The sequence below is a fragment of the Gymnoscopelus braueri genome (genome assembly GCF_963280865.1).
Source record: "Gymnoscopelus braueri genome assembly, chromosome: 16".
NCBI lineage: Eukaryota > Metazoa > Chordata > Actinopteri > Myctophiformes > Myctophidae > Gymnoscopelus > Gymnoscopelus braueri.
Window position 1 is genome coordinate 6,420,648 of NC_137616.1, and position 17,799 is coordinate 6,438,446.

The 17,799-nt window shown below is 41.7% G+C and overlaps 1 protein-coding gene across 5 annotated transcripts in view; it reads right to left on the minus strand.

The window, feature by feature from the left end:
• arid1b (AT-rich interactive domain 1B) overlaps positions 1-17,799 on the minus strand; it is an 84,335-nt gene that overhangs the window by 14,852 nt on the left and 51,684 nt on the right. For 3 of the 5 annotated variants that reach the window (XM_080452574.1, XM_080452573.1, XM_080452572.1), the window contains exons 7-13: positions 16,846-17,260; positions 14,271-14,543; positions 12,911-13,071; positions 12,607-12,701; positions 8,956-9,105; positions 4,713-4,922; positions 3,345-3,567 (exon numbers count right to left, since the gene is read on the minus strand). In XM_080452574.1, the coding sequence (XP_080308700.1) occupies positions 3,345-3,567; positions 4,713-4,922; positions 8,956-9,105; positions 12,607-12,701; positions 12,911-13,071; positions 14,271-14,543; positions 16,846-17,260 (1,527 nt within the window). The remainder of the gene's footprint in view (positions 1-3,344; positions 3,568-4,712; positions 4,923-8,955; positions 9,106-12,606; positions 12,702-12,910; positions 13,072-14,270; positions 14,544-16,845; positions 17,261-17,799) is intronic. The other 2 variants (XM_080452576.1, XM_080452575.1) reach the window with 2 other exon arrangements.

The window sequence follows — 17,799 nt, forward strand, 5'->3', positions numbered from 1 at the left end:
TCTGAAAAAATTACATTATCAATTAAAATTATTTAATCCATTAAAGACCAGGAACGCATCCGTGTCATTTTAAGATGTCTTTGCTATTCAAAAATAGCAGATATACAAGCTCATGAGCTTGTAGATCTGCTATTTATTTTTTAATCGTGGAAAGTTTGTGCAAAATCTTTGAATATATGTTTTAAAGCTAACATTTTTAACTCCGATCTGTGCTTCTGGGGGTCCCTGGAACAACATATATTGAGATGGGGGTCTTTGACATGGAGAAGTTGGAGCACCACTGATATAGCAACATACTGTTAGGATTTAGAAAACATTTTTAGATATGTATTTGGCCAAAAAAAATGTGTTCCAGGGACTCCCAGAAGCAGAAGATTTGAGTTACAAATGTTCGCTTAAAGAATATATATATTCAAAGATTTGCACAAATTTCCAAGTACCCCAATCTACACTGTAAAATCCACAGTGTTAATTAACCCATTTAGACCTGAGGCTGACTCTAAAAACGTGTTTTCTGAAAAAGGGGTTCCCGTCTTGAAAGGTATAGTTACAAATAGGGGTTCCTGCCAAAAATGGGTTAATACTGAGATCCATTTGGACCACTGGTGGTCCCCCGGACCCGACGTCGAGAACCAGCGTTTTAAACCACCATACACATTATGCACAGGGACTCGAACCGAAAAATCTTCCCGTTCCCAGCCGGCCCGCTCTACCCACTCAAGCTACGATCGGCCCAAAGTCACACAGCCTGTATTACGTAAGTTTTTATGGTCCACAGAAATACAGCTTTTTATCACTTAAATTTACCGTTTTTGGAAGAAGACTTTAAATAAATCAGTGATGCCCAAGGATCATTATCATGGATGAAATAGGACCTTCAGGCGTGCCAACTTTAAAGTGGAATGTGGGCATCTACCCACAGCCAGGGACTGACTGTGGCTGGTGAGCCAAAAAGGTAATTATCCACCCTGACACTACATCAAGTCTTATAGGGCTTTGGTTTTCAAAGTGTCCTTGGAGGGGAACCAGGGGGTCCCCAGAAAAATGTGTTAATATAGTGTCACAATCCTTTTAACCACTTTAACCATATTTTATAGTTTAAAAAAACAAGCTCATAGCGCGGCACTCGGTGCCGCGCTATGAGCTTGTAGATCTGCTATTTTTGAAAGATCGTGAACATTTGTGCAAAGCTTTGAATATATAAAAAATTTTAAGCAAACATTTGTAACTCAAATCTTTGCTTCTGGGGGTCCCTGGAACAAAATATTTGAGATGGGGGTCCGCGGCCAAATACATATCATTTTGGGGGTCCTATAATCACTGTTATAGAGCAGTGGTTCCCAAACGTTTTAGCTCAAGAACCAAACGAGAAATTAAGACGTTTGCCCGGGACCCAAACTAGTGAAAGTAGCAGATCTACAAGCTCACAACGCGGCGCGTATTTATGAAATACTTTTGAGAAATGTTGGAATTGTTTTTAATTGATGAAAAGTTGTGATTTTTTCATTTTAATTTTTAATTTTAATTTGCCTTGTTGAAATGTGCTATATAACTGTCCCTATAACTACTGTATAACTATGAAAATAACCATGAAATGGATGGCAGTGTCCACTGTCCACAAGTACATAATGCTATCGTTATAGTGCTTGGTGTGGACAGCCCTTAAGGTTCTGTAGCAGTGAGAAAGAATCTGGTACTCTGAGAGTGTACAAATGGAACCAAATGGACCCTTACGGTTACGGGTCCATATGGTTCCATTTGTACACACTCCAGATTTTACAGACAGTTCTTTTCTTTTATGGGGGTATGTGGGCTAAAGCATATAGAAATTGGGGTCCTGTAAAGCAGTGGTCTTCAACAGGGGGTCCGTGACCCCTAGGGGGTCCTCAGAGCTACTACAGGGGGTCTGCCATATCTTTATGTGAAATGATATTTATTTTTACATTAAACACTTGAACCCTAGCTAGCATCCCTTTTCTGAGGAGAACTTTAGCCAAAAATAGCAGATCTACAAGCTCACAGCACCTCGCGCTGCGAGGCGTTGTGAGCTTGTAGATCGGCTATTTTTGGCAAAGAGGTATAGGTGTAGAGGGAAAAAAGAGCAGACCAAGTAAAGAATTTTTTTAAAATCTGAAACACAATTTGACACGATATAGAGGGGGTCCCTGCTTCATCTCTCTCTGAGCTAGGGGGTCCTTGGCCTGAAAAACGGTTGCGAATCACTGCAATAGACACCACCTGTCACCGCCACCAACAAACAAACATCAAGATTTGAAAAGATCTCGCAAAGACAGTGGCAAGGGATAGAGAGAGAGAAGGAGGGCGGGAGGGAGAGAGAGAGAGAGAGAGCGATGTGGCCAAGCTGCTAGCCATGCTGCTCTGTGTTTCACATGTCAACAATAGACCCACACGCCTCCATCTGTGCCTGCTATAATTAGACTGAAGGGGGGAGGGAGGGAGAGAAAAGAGAAGAGAGAAAAAAAAGGGCGAGGGAAGAGGAGAGAGAGAGAGAGAAAAGTGCTGTGTCACTGGTGTGCGGTTGGTTTGCCGTGTGAAACTAGGTCAGGATGAGGTCAATGTTGTTCGCTCTGTTCGCTCTGCTCACGCACACACGCACTCTTTAGCCCATTCAATCCGGGAACGCATCTACAAATGTCTTCTAAATCCTAAGAGTTTTTCAGAAAACCGTATGTTGCAATAATATCAGTGGTTCTCAAACGTTTTCATGTCAAAGACCCCAAAATGATATGTATTAAAATATACATACATTAAAAGATTTGCAAAAATGTTCACGATTTTTTTTTTTTTGCAGATCTACAAGATCATAGCGCGGGATTCTGTGCCACGCTACGAGCTTGTATATCTGCTATTTTTTTTATAGCAAAAGTATAATGGCTATAGCTAAAATCTAAAATTGAATGGGTTAAACCAATTGTCTCTGTGCATAACTGCAATTCCAGGTTTTCAGAGGGTGGCATACCCGTTTCCTGTTCCGCTTTGTTTGATTGGCTCAGCACCAGATTTGAACCGGAAACACACATGCGTTTCACATATTTCAGCTTAAAAATATATATATTTTGGGGAAAGTTCATTAATGTTCACCTGTAACAAACAACATGCCCAAAAGAGAGACGCCAGGTTGAAAGTGTTTAAGAAGGAAAACAAGGGCGCCAATGGCCTAGTGGGTAAGGCGCATACCACATATAGGCTCTAATTTCAGCCTGACAGTGAGTCGTGAGTTCGATTCCTGATCCCTCCCTCTACCATACCATCCAAATAAAAGGCAGAAAAGCCAAAAAACTAAACAAAAAAAAGAAGGAAAACAAGACCACTTTTCTACTCACAGGGTGACGGAGGTTGGATCTTGGGCTTGGCAGCTGCGGCTTGTTTTTTGGCGTCTCCGGTGGCACCCGGGACCTCGAGCGGGGGCTCCTCGCCCCGCTCCACCTTACACTCGAAGGCGAACAGGTACTGGATGTACTGCTTCTTCAGGGAGCTGGCGGAGCTGCTGGAGGTGCCCACGTTCAGGTGAGTGGAGAGCTCCCTCCACTTCTTGTTCTTGTTCACCTGTCGGGTGGGGGGGGGGGGGGACACATGACACAAAAAGTATAGTCTCATGGTCATTGTTGAGAAATAAACCCCCGACAGGGTGATTAAATCCCAACGTGAAGGGGGAGGGATTTAACCCATTCAATCCGGGAACGCATACTGTATCTGTCATTTTAGATTTGAGCTATAGCCATTATTTTATACTTTAGCTATTCAAAAATAGCAGATATACAAGCTATGAGCTTGTAGATCTGCTAATTTTTTTTTAATCATGAACATTTTGTGCAAATCTTTGAATATATATATATTTTTAAAGCGAACATTTGTAACTCAAATCTAACAAATCGTTAATCGCAATTATATGAGTGACAATTAACACCTTTACCGCCGGGCCCGTAGTTCTACGGGCCGTTAAATCCAACGGTTAAGCGCCGAGCCCGTAGTCCTACGGGCTGCGGTCTTTTCGCGCATGCGCGGTCCGGGTGCACTTTCGGAATTTTTTTGATCCACTTCCGTTTCCGGTTTGATGACAGGAAATAGAATTATTTGGGATCCGGTTTCGACGATCACGCCCGCTCCCATTCTACAGACGAAACTGAAACTCAATTCTCTTCCTGTAGTTTTTTCTCCTCGCATTTCACTGTTTAACGTAATCCGCTCTAACTACAGTCATGGAAGTCCGTTTGACATGCGGTCTTCACTGGGAGATACAGGGAGATCTCGCGGATGTAAACAGACCGTTCACGGCTCAATCTTAACCCTTTAAGACCTGAGAAGATTCTAGAAATGTCTTCTAAATCCTAAAAAAAATGTGGAAAAAAACCCCAATTTATTTTTTTCTCGATTTTTCAAAAATAGCAGATCTACAAGTTCATAGCGCGGCACTCGGTGCCGCGCTATGAGCTTGTATATCTGCTATTTTTGAATAGCCTAAAGAAATCTAAAGTGACACAGATGCGTTCCAGGTATCAATGGGTTAAGGATTTTAACAAGATCTATGGCGACATGAAAAAAACAAAAAAACAACAAAAACACCTTGGCACTGGTGAGTACATTATGAGATTAACCTCTGGCGGTGGATGTGTTAATCGTCAAGTAAAATTTCATTATCGTGACAGCCCTAGATGTCGTCACACCCCCAAGAAGTTCCCGTTCCCACTCACCATGGCCAGTCCTCCGATCTCCCTCACACACAGATAGAGTCGACACAGGTCCAGGGGCTTCCTGCCCACGGCGGGGAGGAGAGGCACCGCCGTCCCCCTCTCCTCCATGAAGGACAGGTAGCGGTCCACCCACGCCCTCCGCTCGGGTTCCCCGCCCATCTCGTACAACCGCGTGATCTTCTCGTTGGTCATCGTCGCCGCGCTGGGCTTCTGGACGGGACGGCAATGCAGGAGGGACAATCAGTCACAGAGAACAAAGCTTTTGGGTTTTCATTTTTTTGCGGTAGGAACTAAAATGTTAATTACGACATCTTTCATTCACTACCACTGTTGTTTAATAAGCTGCAGTTCATAATGTGTAAATTTTTTTCGAGACAAAACAATTATATTTTCAACTATCATGTTGTTCAGTCCCAGATAAGGACAATCACCACATAAAGGCCAAATTATAGTTAGTAAATAAAACTAAATAACAAAAACGATATATATAAAACATTTTGTTAACTCAAATAAAGAACAAAAGAGGCTTTTCATATAAACAATACCGAACTGATGTAGAATTGTCTACTTGTGTCTTAACGTGTCTTCATGCTAAACCATAAATACAATCATAATTATTATTAATCACCAACTGAAACAGTTTTTTAAAAAAAGGGAAAAGATAAAAAATAAAAATAAAATGCCCTTAATTTGAGTAGTCTGCTAAACAGATGTTATGCTGTTTAGCAGTATTTTTCCAAGTCCCGAAAAAGACGCGCAGTGACTGGCCAGTACAGTCACTTTTATTGGCAGTTGTGCCTAGCTCACCCCAAAACATGATTTACGAGACTGTGGTGACTCGTGTGGGATAATCTAGGCAAGAATGTGTGTGTAATGACAACTAATAACAGATTCATGAAAAAAAAAAATGTTTTGCTTAAGTAGCAATATGCTTATAGGCTCTATGCTATGAGGGCTGCTGGGGTCTGCTGAGTAAAATGTACAACAGGGCAAATAGAACCCATGGCCAGTCATTTAGGATCACTATAAGTAGGAAAATGAGCCTACAGTATATGTTATTTACTGTAGTCCGGACTTGTCCTTTAAGACTGAAATTGAATGGGTAAGTAAAATAAATTCTGCAACAAATATAAAAATAATAATGACTGTATTCCAACCATTTCAATCTTTTCTCAATGTGTCTCAAGGCCCAAAGCTCTTGACAGCTTCTGCCTTGAAAAAGTCTAATTAAGTATACATAACTTTTTCAATTCAAAATGTTTGGTTTTGAGGTCAGTTGTCAGATTTGAAAGCACTGTAACAGACAGTCAACAGACAGCAGCAAATAGACCAGATGAACAGAGTCAGACAGATGAAACTCATTCAATCCCTCGTTGAATGGCACAGTAAACTGTCACAAGCCAATTTAATAGTGACAAAATTAAATAAACACGATCATCAGACACTAACATAATCCATGCCGTGCATGCTGCTGCTAATGGTGGCCCATATTACCAAGACATTCATGGGCACAGACGTTAATATTCACTATGTTTTCTCTAAGCATCCTTGATGACACAGTTCAACCATATAATACAGTATATCTCTCAGATACAATGCACCGCACTGCAATGCGTTGTGAGCTTGTAGATCTGCCATTTTTGCCATTTGTCGTATGACCAAGTATATAGGGCTTAAACCTTAAAGTATATGACGGTGTACTATTCGATTAGCATTATGCAGCTTGCCATGTTTTTAAGCTGAACTGGAATGCAAACTATAAATCAGCACATAGTTTTGTCCCCTCTGAAGTGGTTAAGGAAAGCTGCATGGGCCCTAGTAACTTCTTGCAACACACAGACCCAATCACATCTTTGTTTCTATAAATATATACACAAACAGTCCAAGCTAAATAGACACAAACACATACTTGGCCCTTGCTGGTAGAACCCCTATGTAAATCAATCTATTTTTGTATCAAACGCTGCCTGTGGATCAAATCTATTTTGGCTAGCCTCTCAAGCTATTTTCAAAACATTTTGAAAAGTCCTGGAACAAAACCTTTTCAGATGGGCGTCTGCAGCCAAATACAGACACAGTACATACGAATCAATTTGGGGGTCCTTGACATTAAAATGTTTGCTAACCACTGGTATTAGGGATTAGATGTACCCGGCTATGAAGTTAGAAAGGACATCAAGATGTCCTGTCCTGTGTTTCTATCCTCAGTACACTGAAACTAATTCCTGGCCACACTGGTTGCTATGGGAACACAGATTCTCTAGAACCTTGAGGACGGGCCGTTTTAGAACCTCAGGAACATTCCGCATTTTAATGAGAAAGTCTCACGTTTCACATTTTTTAGACTCAAAACAAGTACACTGACGAAACATTTTTTTAAAGCTGTTTGGACAACCACAGAAAACCATAAGAAAAAAATACAGCAATACATGTATTTATTTGTTGAACGCTGCTTGTCAGATGAAAACCATGTACCCTCCTAACGCCATGCATTCACAGGTCAAGAAAAACATCAGTATTTTTCAGATGGACTGAATGTGAAGTATTGACATAATTCAGTGGGTTCTGAGTGGGTTTTATGGGCCTCAGAACCATAAAGGGTGGATAACTTAGTGCTGTATTTTGGGGCCAAAATTCACCCAATGGTCCAAATTGGAGTTGCAGGTTTTTTTTATGACAGCAGCAGAAACCAGGGCTTTATGGTGGAGATGATATGCTCCTAAACCGAAATGTTGTGGAACTAAAAAAAGGAACATCAAACAGACTACTTAAACTCTTGACAAACACATGTGCTCCTTATAGACTTTTGTTTTGCGGCAGCCTGGGCTGTCTTTAGGGGCATTCCAGCGAGACTATGTGGTCCTGAAACATTCAGAAGCTCATAAAAAAAGATATTTACAAGAATAATCTGGACAAGTGATCAAAAAAAAAACTCCCACTCCTACAAATAAACTGTCTCGTAAGGGGCATTCCAAGCGGAACACGTGCTCACACATTAAAAAACATGTAAGGACACTATCTGCTTCAAAACATGCTGAGAAATACAAATACAGCAAATGAGCTCTTTTTTAACTCTTAGACTGACCTGGATATTTGTGACGAACGGAAAAACGGAAAAACCCCAAAAATAAAGAATCATTTTTGAAATTTGTTTTTGTAAAAATTAGCTAAATTCTCAAAAACGTTTATAAACGTTTTTGGCAGAAAATTAGTTAAGTGACACGACTTTGTCTTAACCATTAAGACTGGGAAAGCATCCGTGTCATTTTTAGATGTATTTGGCTATTCAAAAATAGCAGATATACAAGCTCATAGTGAGCTTGTAGAGAGCTTGTAGATCGAGGACTGGAGTTGCACTGGGAGGGTGTAACGCATGTGGAGGAACACACTATCCCTTCCAGTTGCACTCCCCGAGTCCCTGCTGAACAGGTGCCCCGGACCAACCTGTAGGAGTACTTTGTGCAGTGAAAGAGATCACCCTGTCCTGCTGACTACCCACCCACCCACCCACCCAACAAACAAAGCCAATTGTGTTCTTTAGAAGAGCGCCATGGCAGATGCACCATGGAGGCATACTGTGAAGCACACAGACCCTTTGGTAAAAGGTTTTGTAGTTGCCTTGCCATGATGCAACTACAAATAATGGTAAGGTACGCATCTTCAATACTTGGTTCGTTCATTCATTCATTTTACCATTTGAATTGGGAAGAAAATTCGGACTGGATCCGTATTTTCAAATAGTAAAATCAAGAGGAAGAAGAGGACATCTTTAAAAAATGCTCTAACGGGTTTTGTGATGTTATATATTGGCAGCTTTGCTTGCATTGGTTTATGTCAATTATGTGCTAAAAGAGTGGCTTCGATTCACCGTGCAATGTCAATGAGGAGATTTTAGGAATATGAATTATTTCTAATCAAAAGAACTATTGAAGATATCTTGCCAATATGTGTAATTACATCATACACACACACACACACACTACACAACCGAAACGTCTAGTGTCTTTGTGCTTTAGGGAGAATTCTGTTTGGAACAATATTTTTACAGCTAAAGTGACATAACGTTTAAGGATAATAATCCAAACAGCCCCTTCCTACTACACTTACTATAATACTGCTATAATCCCCAAGGTGCACATGTGTTCCTTTATGTTACCTACAATGAAAAATACCGTAGATGAAAACATATATATATATAGCGGAGTAAAAAAAGCCATTTTCTGTGTGCTTTTGAGGCACTTACAGGGCTGCTGGGATTCCTGGGCCAGGCGGAGCCGCTAATACTATCGCTGTCCTCTGCGTGACAGGAGGACAGGCTAGCAGAGCTGGGGGACATGGGGGACGGGGTGGGGGGCTGGGACATGGTGGGACAGTGAGAGGAGCTGTAGCCGTCCTGTGGACCAGGGGACAGGAGGACAGGGAATGAAAACCGTGTTCACACACACACAGGGCCGTAGGGCTGTCACGATTACAAAATGTAAGTTGACGATTAATTGTCATACAAATAATTGCGATTAACGATTTAATCGTTTTGTTTTTGGTATTGAACATTGGAGCGTATGAATAAACATTACATTTATGTTTGCCTTTTAGGCTTTGTATTGAAAAACTTTATATGACAAATAACTTAAAGGTAGGGTAAGTGATATTTTTTGGTTAAAACAAAAAGTATTTTGTTAAAAGGTTAAAATACTATATTCTGATAGTAATAATTGCTATAGAGTGTTTGTTCAGTAACAGATGTCTCCCTGTCTCTCCAGCTCTTTAATAAACAGAAAATACATTTTTCGGTAGGTGTCAAAATCTCAGCCAATCAGGAGAAAGTACCAATTTTTAAGCTTAATTTGTATAGTGTTCCAGTTCTAATTTTGTCTGCTCATTTCTTAGTGTCATCACTTCCAATTTCACTTGTTTAATCTGTATCCTGATTGAGTTCTCTGTCCTGGTTGGATAAAATTGGAAATGAAACTGAAAAGAAAATGCATTTTCTGTTTAATAAAGAGCTGGAGAGACAAGGAGACTCCTTTTACTGAACAAACACTCTATAGCAATGAGTACTATCAGAATATAGAGCTATTTAACACTTATTTTAACCAAAGCAAATCACTTACCCTACCTTTAAATCACTTACCCTACCTTTAAATATACAAAAAATTACTGACATATTTAATAAATTTATACTTTCCGAAACTGATCTACAAGCTACAAGTCACCAAGTGATGCGTTGTAAGCTTGTAGATCTACCAATTTAGCAAAATGTTTGAAAATGTATGAAAATCTTTCAACATGAAAACGATTGACGATTATGGATATAATTGCGATTATCTCAATTTTGTGATTAGGCGAGTATGTCATAATTGTGACAGGCCTACACATACACACACACTCATATAGGACCACCTCACCCACCCACGCCGGCATATGCACCCCCCTCACACACACACGCACAGTATCGAGGCAGACAAGCGGCCAAACCATTCCTCAAGCTAGGTTAGTGTTCAGCGGAACACAGCCAAAGCACACAACATTATCATGTTACCGTATATTTGTACCACAGACCAGTAAGGAACGCATCAATAAATGTAACGAAGTCTAGGTGTCCAACGGTTAATCTAATCGCTAATAAAGCTATTTTCCCCTGCTATTTACAACACTGTTGTACAACAAAGTATATAAAAAGGAGCTTAAGTGGTTAATAAGACTAAATCGATTCACTCAATTTAGTCAAAAAAATAATAATCAGCTCAGAAGATAATCAATAGATGCAGTCCCGAATAATGAAGAAAAGCAGACATAAATGGCTGAATGCATTGATTATGGCGACACAAGATCAATAAACACACATCTAGTATCACAGCACAGACAACACCAAGCAGGACAACAGTGTCACACGTCACCTGCTCTACTGAAAGCAGTCGCATAATAATAATGATCTGGAATTTATAATGTGCTTTACTCAAAGACACTTTACGTGTGGGCCAGGCCAACTTTATTAGGGAAAAAACTCAGATAAGCAAAGATAAGAATTAAAAGAGAGTTGAAAACTTAAAATACATTAAAAAAAAATCCCAACCCATAAAAAAGGGTCCGTGAACCAAAAATGGGTCCCGACCCATTGTTTGGGAAACATTGATTTAGAGAAACCAAGACATTTAGAGGAACAAAATTGAGAGGCTGACAGACGTACTCAAAACATCGCTGACAGTTGACAGTTATAACTACTCCATAATTGATACTAGCTCACTCAATACTGTATGAGGAGTCCAAATATTTACAGTAATATTGGTCTCATTATAAACCCTCTCTCTGAAACTGCATTTAACTTCAAATGTGCCATCATCGACATTTGACTTACTTTATTCACTCTCCATTTCACATGGAAAACCTATATGAACAGATACTTAAACCGACTGATTCAGGCAGAGCAGGTCACAGAATGGCAATGTCCTTTGAAAGACACCCGCCTAGCACCGGTTTCCCCGATCAAACTACACCTTCTCTATCGGATAATAAGGCCAGGGTTGAGAGGAGGAATGCACACAGAGGACAGAGCCCAAAAAACAAAAGGTGAGATTTTACACGTCCGGATGCAGTCTTAGCCCATTCAATCCGGGAACGCATGCGTGTCATTTTAGATTTCAGCTATATCCATAATTTTTATACTTTGGCTATACAAAAATAGCAGATCTATGAGCTTGTAAATCTGCTATTGAAAAATCTTGAACATTTGGGCAAATCTTTAGTTTGAATACATATATTTTTTACTCAAATCTTTGCTTCTGGGGGGTCCCTAGAACAACATATTTTGATGGGGATCGGCAGCCAAAAACTTAATTTTGGGGGTAGCAAAAATAGTTTTCCAGAAAGATTTAGACATTTTGTTGAGACATTTGACAGTTACAAATGTTAATTTTAAATATATATATATTCAAAAGATTTGCACAAAATTTCACGATAGCAGATCTACAAGCGCTATTTTTGAATAGCCAAAAAAATTACAGAGATGCGTTACCGGATTGAATGGATTAGTGGGAGAGGATAGATAGGGAGAAGCAACTTGAAACCAAACTCAAGGTGTGTGAGGAAACCAAGACGAAAGGTGGGAACAGAAAAGGAGTGGGTGTTCCGGAGCGCGTTGTGACTTCTTTTCTTGGTTTATGGAGATGGTGTGGATATTTTGGTACGTGCCTTTGTCAACTCTAAAAATCTTTGAAACATCAGGCAACAACGTGAATGTCAACTAAGTACGAACACGTAACAAACTCAAACTCCGGTGGTAAAAGGATTCCATTCCTGAGCCCTCTTTTCCCGGTTTCAACATCAAATTATTACACTTCGTGGCTGTCGGGTGGAAACCTTGTATGTCCAAAAACGTTACTTTTCAGGATATGGAAAATAGAACCAATGGATCCAGTGTACTTATTATTTAGTCACAAGCTCTTATTAATACTTTTCATTTGTTAAATATTTATAAAACCCACAGACAGACAATTTCTTTCCAAAACAGTGAAAATAGACCATGTACTGAAAAGGCTCGCGTAGATGGGCTATTTTCGCTACTTTTACGCGACACACTTATTCATTAATCTTATTAATTTACGGAAAAATATAAAGGGTTGAAATATGGACCTAGAGATACCGGGTTTCTGCACGACAGCAACGACTTGCAAAGAAGAAATTAACAGCCTTGCTTCCTTGGAAGTTATGACAACAGCTTGTCAAGTTCTTGTGCTCTTTCCCTATTCGTAATTAAAGAAGCTGCGTTTGTCGCGTTTGTTGCATTCGTCACACACATGCTGTTAGAGCATGCTCAGAGAGAGGCAGGTGAAGCAAGGTTTGATTGACAAGGGAAACAGCCAATCTGATTGGTTAATAGATCTCTAGAGGATCTTACCTTGGGTTTGGGTGGTTCTGCGTTGGGGGCGTTTCCCTCTTTATTTAGGTCCGCCCTCTTGGGCTCCGGAGGACCGCCCATCCCCATCATGGGCCCTGGATAAGAGTGTAAATTATGCTCAACTTAAACTCATTCACTGCCAAGGACGACTTTTACAACTTTTTTTATGCAGGGAAATTCCAGCAGACCTAGTACAGAACCCTGGGGGACTCTGGTCAACTATGTATAAATGGTTTAAGTGGATAAGTAGAGGTCATTGAACTAAAACAAGATGAAGCAAGGGTCCTGTACTACCGGCCTTTACCTGAGGGTGGGGCGTTGTAGTGCGGCCCCTGGGGAGTCATCCTCCCAGAGTTGGTTCCCGTCTGCTGGCTGTAGGGGCCACCAGGACCCAGCCCCCCTCCCCCTCCTCCTCCTCCTCCTCCTCCTCCTCCCATTGGCCCCATGCCTGGGTAGCTGCCCTGCCTAAACACACCGCACGAGAAAGAGAACACAAACAGGGGGGCGTCAAAAACTAAATGATGTCCAGCTGTGTGTCAGAGAGAGGAAGCAGAGGGTTAACGGTTCAAGTTGACATAGAAGCCGTGCAGTTAGTGCCGTCATCACCACATCTGAAATACAATGGGGAGAGAGAGAGAGAGAGAGAGAGAATCTGGGCGAAAAAAAGAAGAAAGTCAAGCAAATAAGTTAATCAAATCCTAAGGAAAGGAAACTATAGGTTACAAACGTAACCCCGGTTGTTTGATTAATGTGAGCGAGATGCAACGCTAATCAAAGAGCTGAGGTGAATTGAACACAGCTCTATTTATCAACAAGTTAGTTGGAGAGGAGAGGAGAGGAGAGGAGGCCTTGCGGTTAGTCCTGTGTGTCAGTGATTCAGGTCCAGTTCAACAGTTCTATCAGTAGTTACGTTAGTACCGTATTTAAGCACAGTATACTGCAGAGCCTGGCAGTCACAGGGATTAACATCCGACACCATGTCAAAAAACTCATTTTCAATTACAGCGCTGTAGAACAAATTAAAAGGCATCATTAAAATGTTAAAATAAGTTGTGCATGTTTTACTGCTGATAGTTATTTTGTATTTTGGAGCTCATCTTTCTTTATGCATAAATGCATTCAGTGGGTCCTTAACCAGTGGCTCTCCTCCTCCGTATTCAGCTGTTTGTGCATGCTACTGCTATTTGCATAGTTGCCGGGAATGTCAGACTCCACCAGCACCACTGGAAACTACCATATAGAAGTGTGCTTACATTGAATGAATATTGCAACAAAAATGCCAGCGAGAAAATATATCACATAAATATATACTGTACATACATATATATATATATATATTCATTAAAAAACAGCAAAAGTAGCAGATCTACAAGCTCACGCAGTGTTTTGAGCTTGCAGATGTGCTACTTTGTATGTTTTTGTGTGACACTGTAGTATGATCAAGTAGGGCGTTAATTTAAGAAAAAACTAAAAAAAGTTTGAATATGGAGTATATGTTTCTGCCCTATATATATATTTTTACACACACACACATTTTTTATGATCTTAAGAATCTTTATTAATTTATTGAAACCATCATTGCATACATGCTGCATGGGTGTGTACTGTAGTACCCATGTGTCTGCCAGGCTCCCGTGAAGACTAAAAGCCCCATAAGCACCTACCCATAATGCTCTGGGGGCAGAGGCACCGCGGGGGGCCCCTGAGCACTGCTAGCCTGCTGCTGCTGCTGCTGCTGCTGCTGCTGCTGCTGTTGGGAGGGGGGGTGGTGGTGGTGGTGCGGGTGGGGTTGGGAGGAGGCGGGGGGAGGAGGAGGAGGAGGGTGGTGTTGGTGGTGAGGGTGGGGCGAAGGAGAGAGCGCAGGGCGCGCACCCGGCCAAGACTGGTGGTGGTTGTTGTTGTTGGAGGGATAGACGGGGGAGCGCACGTAGGGGGGCCTGTATAGGGAGGGAGGAGTGGGGTTGTGCAAAAAGTGAAACAACATTTTTTAAATGGCTTTTCAATCTTGAATCTGAATGAATACAATATGTAAGTAGGCCTGTGACAATTATTACATAATCACCAATTTTGGGGGGATAATCGCAATTCTTCGTAATGATTACCATGTTGAAAAACATTTTAAAAAATTGTGGAAATAGCTCAAAATGCGTCACGATGTGACACGCTTTGAGCTTATAGATCGGCTATTTCCAAATTATTCATGTTTGTTTTTTTAAGTGTAAAGTTATTAAATTATGCAAGTCATATGTGCCCTGTGCACCTGTTTACGAAGCCTAAATGCCAAACAGAAATGTAATTTATATTCATAATGTTCCAATGTTTAACGACAGAAACACAAATAAATCGTTAATCGCAATTAATTGAGCACCAACTAATCGGCAAGTAAAATGTCATAGTCATGACAGCCCCTATATGTAAGAAAAGGCAAATGCATCATTTCTTGACCTGCTCACCACAAAAAAACATTCAAATGTCCATTCATGTATATCTACTGAAAGTGTAGTTGTCCCAATAATTACATTATGGAGGGTAACGACTATGACCCACATTTCTTATACAAGAGGAAACAAATTGACAAAACAGCTTATTGCGTTTCCTTTTTAGTGAAAGATGGAGGTAACAGGGGTAAACAGTTATAGTTTTAAGCTATAATTGAACACCTACCACTGTCTCCAATTTTAGATTTTTACGTACAAAAGGACAAATTCGTGGGCATATTGCTAATGGGTAAAATGTATCAAAAGTCATGTTTGAATGAGTTGCAGACCTACGTACTATATAGAGAATGTACAGTATTATCCCATTAAGACCGGGAAAGCATCTGTGTAATTTTTTTATTTCTTTGGCTACTAAAAAAATTGCAGATATACAAACTTGTAGATCAGCAATTATTTTTGACAAATTGTGAAAAGTTGTACAAATCTTTGAATATACAAATATTTTTTTTACTCAAATCTTTGCTTCTGGGGATTCTGTCTTTTAAATCTTTTTAATCCTGTCTTTTTTTTTTTATTATTATTATTTTACTTATGTTGCTATATATCAGTGCTTCTCAAACTTTTTCATGTCAAGGACCACCCAAAATAATATATATTGGGTCCCCCATCTCAAAATATTTTGTTCCAGGGACCCGTGGAACAAAGCAAAGATTTGAGTTAAAAGTGTATATGTTACAGTATGATTGGAGAACCAGTACGATTGAAGAAAGCGCGCTCGTTTTTACCACCCACCCAGCACTAGAGGGAGCCACAAGCCAGGCTTGTGCACAAACATATATGGCCACACACACACACACACAGTCACACACACACACACACACACACACACACACGCACACACGCGCACGCGCTCATGCTTTTTTTGGTTTATTGAAAGCAGGACTGTTTAGATACTTTTATTGTGTTCTGGCTTTTGTTTTACTTTCTCCCTGACACACACACACACACACACACACACACACACACACACACACACACACACACACACACACACACACACACACACACAGTGATCCATGAAAAGAACTATTCTGTCCCTATCGGTTTACAAATCAAACGGCGCTGAGTCGACTAGTGGAGCGTCGGCCGGGTCAGCGCGGGCACTCGCGCCTGGAGGCGCGAGGGCGCGCTTCCTCGGCCTCAAGCTCCACTAAATCGGCGCGCCTCCGTCATGGACAAGCGTGTGCGTGTGAACGCGTGTTCAGCGTTCCCCTCATAGATATTATGGTTCCCCAAGCGTAGCTTCCTGGTTGCTATGTGGGGGGGAACAACAAAAGACAGGTCCGCTCGGCGCATCAAAGCCCCGCCTCTCCGCGTTCTCCTTCTCCTCCTCGGAGGAGGAGGAGAAGGAGAGAAGGAGAGGACGGGACGGTTTATTACGCGAGGAGGAGGAGGAGGAGGAGGCTCCTCTTCCTCGCGAGCCTCGCGTAATAACCCCCCGCATCGCAGCGCCGTCCTCCTTCTCCTCCTCGCGCGCCTCGCTAATAAACCCTGTCTCGAAAAGCCCCGCCTCGCCCCGAAGGAGCCCCGTGCCTAAAAACGAGCGCTCTGTCTTCAATCGTACTGGTTCTCCAAACGTACTGTGACATATATATATATAAGATTTTCACACATTTTCACGATTTATTTTTCAAAAATAGCCAAAGAAGATCTAAAAATGACACAGATTCTTTCCCGGTCTAAATGGGTTAAACATTTGAAACCGATGATCCACGCTTCAGCCCACAAAAAAAAAACTCACCTGGCCTGCAGGGAGGAGGAAGACGATGAAGAGTTATTATTGACCCCTGGCATGGCGTTGTTGTTGGAGCCCGTCTCGGGAGGTTTGCGTCCGACGGCGTTGGGCCCCGGAGGCCCCATGCCCTGACCCGCGGACTGAGGCATACCGGGGGAGGTGGGGGCCACGGTGGTGCTGGGTCCTCCTCCTACTCCTCCGCCGGGGTACGGACGCCCGGCCGCCCCGCCGGCGGCTCCGGGACCCGGACCCAGGCCTCGGCCGCCCGGCGTGGAGCCGCAGGGCTGCCCGGGCCCCTGGCCGTGCATGGGGCTCCCGGCGTTCATCCCCAGGCTGTTGGCCATGCCGGGGGCTCCCGGACCGCTACTGTTGTAGTTGGCACTGGGGGCCCCGCCGTAGTGAGGGGGCCGGGGATAGTTACCTGGAGGAGAAGAGTGGAGGAGAGGGGATTTAGAACAAGGGATACCAAACTTTTCAGGCCGCGACCCCCCAAAATCATATTTGAACTGGGGACCCCCCACCCTGACAAGCACTTGGAATTGTAAGAGTTGAGGCAATACATTTATATTGACTCGGTTCCACAACTAAATATTGTGAAATTAGCCGAACTACAAGTTGTGAGCGTGTAGATCGGCAATAAAAAAAAGCCTATTTCTTAGGTCATATTTAACAATTTGACAATTTTTTATAGTATAGTTTGTTGGTTTCTTTTGATGTAGTAATGGTCTTATTATTAGATTATTATTTATTTCATTTTGAGATATTAAAAAGGTCTTGAAAGTCCTTAAATTATCACTTTAGAATTATGCAGATACCCTGTATACACTTATACTGTATGTTGGTTTGTTGACTGTTGAGTGAGAAAACAATGTTGCACATAAAGATAATCATCTGGGGACCCCCCAAAATCATCTGGGGACCCCCAGTTTGCGAACCATTGGATTAGAGGGAGGGGGAGAG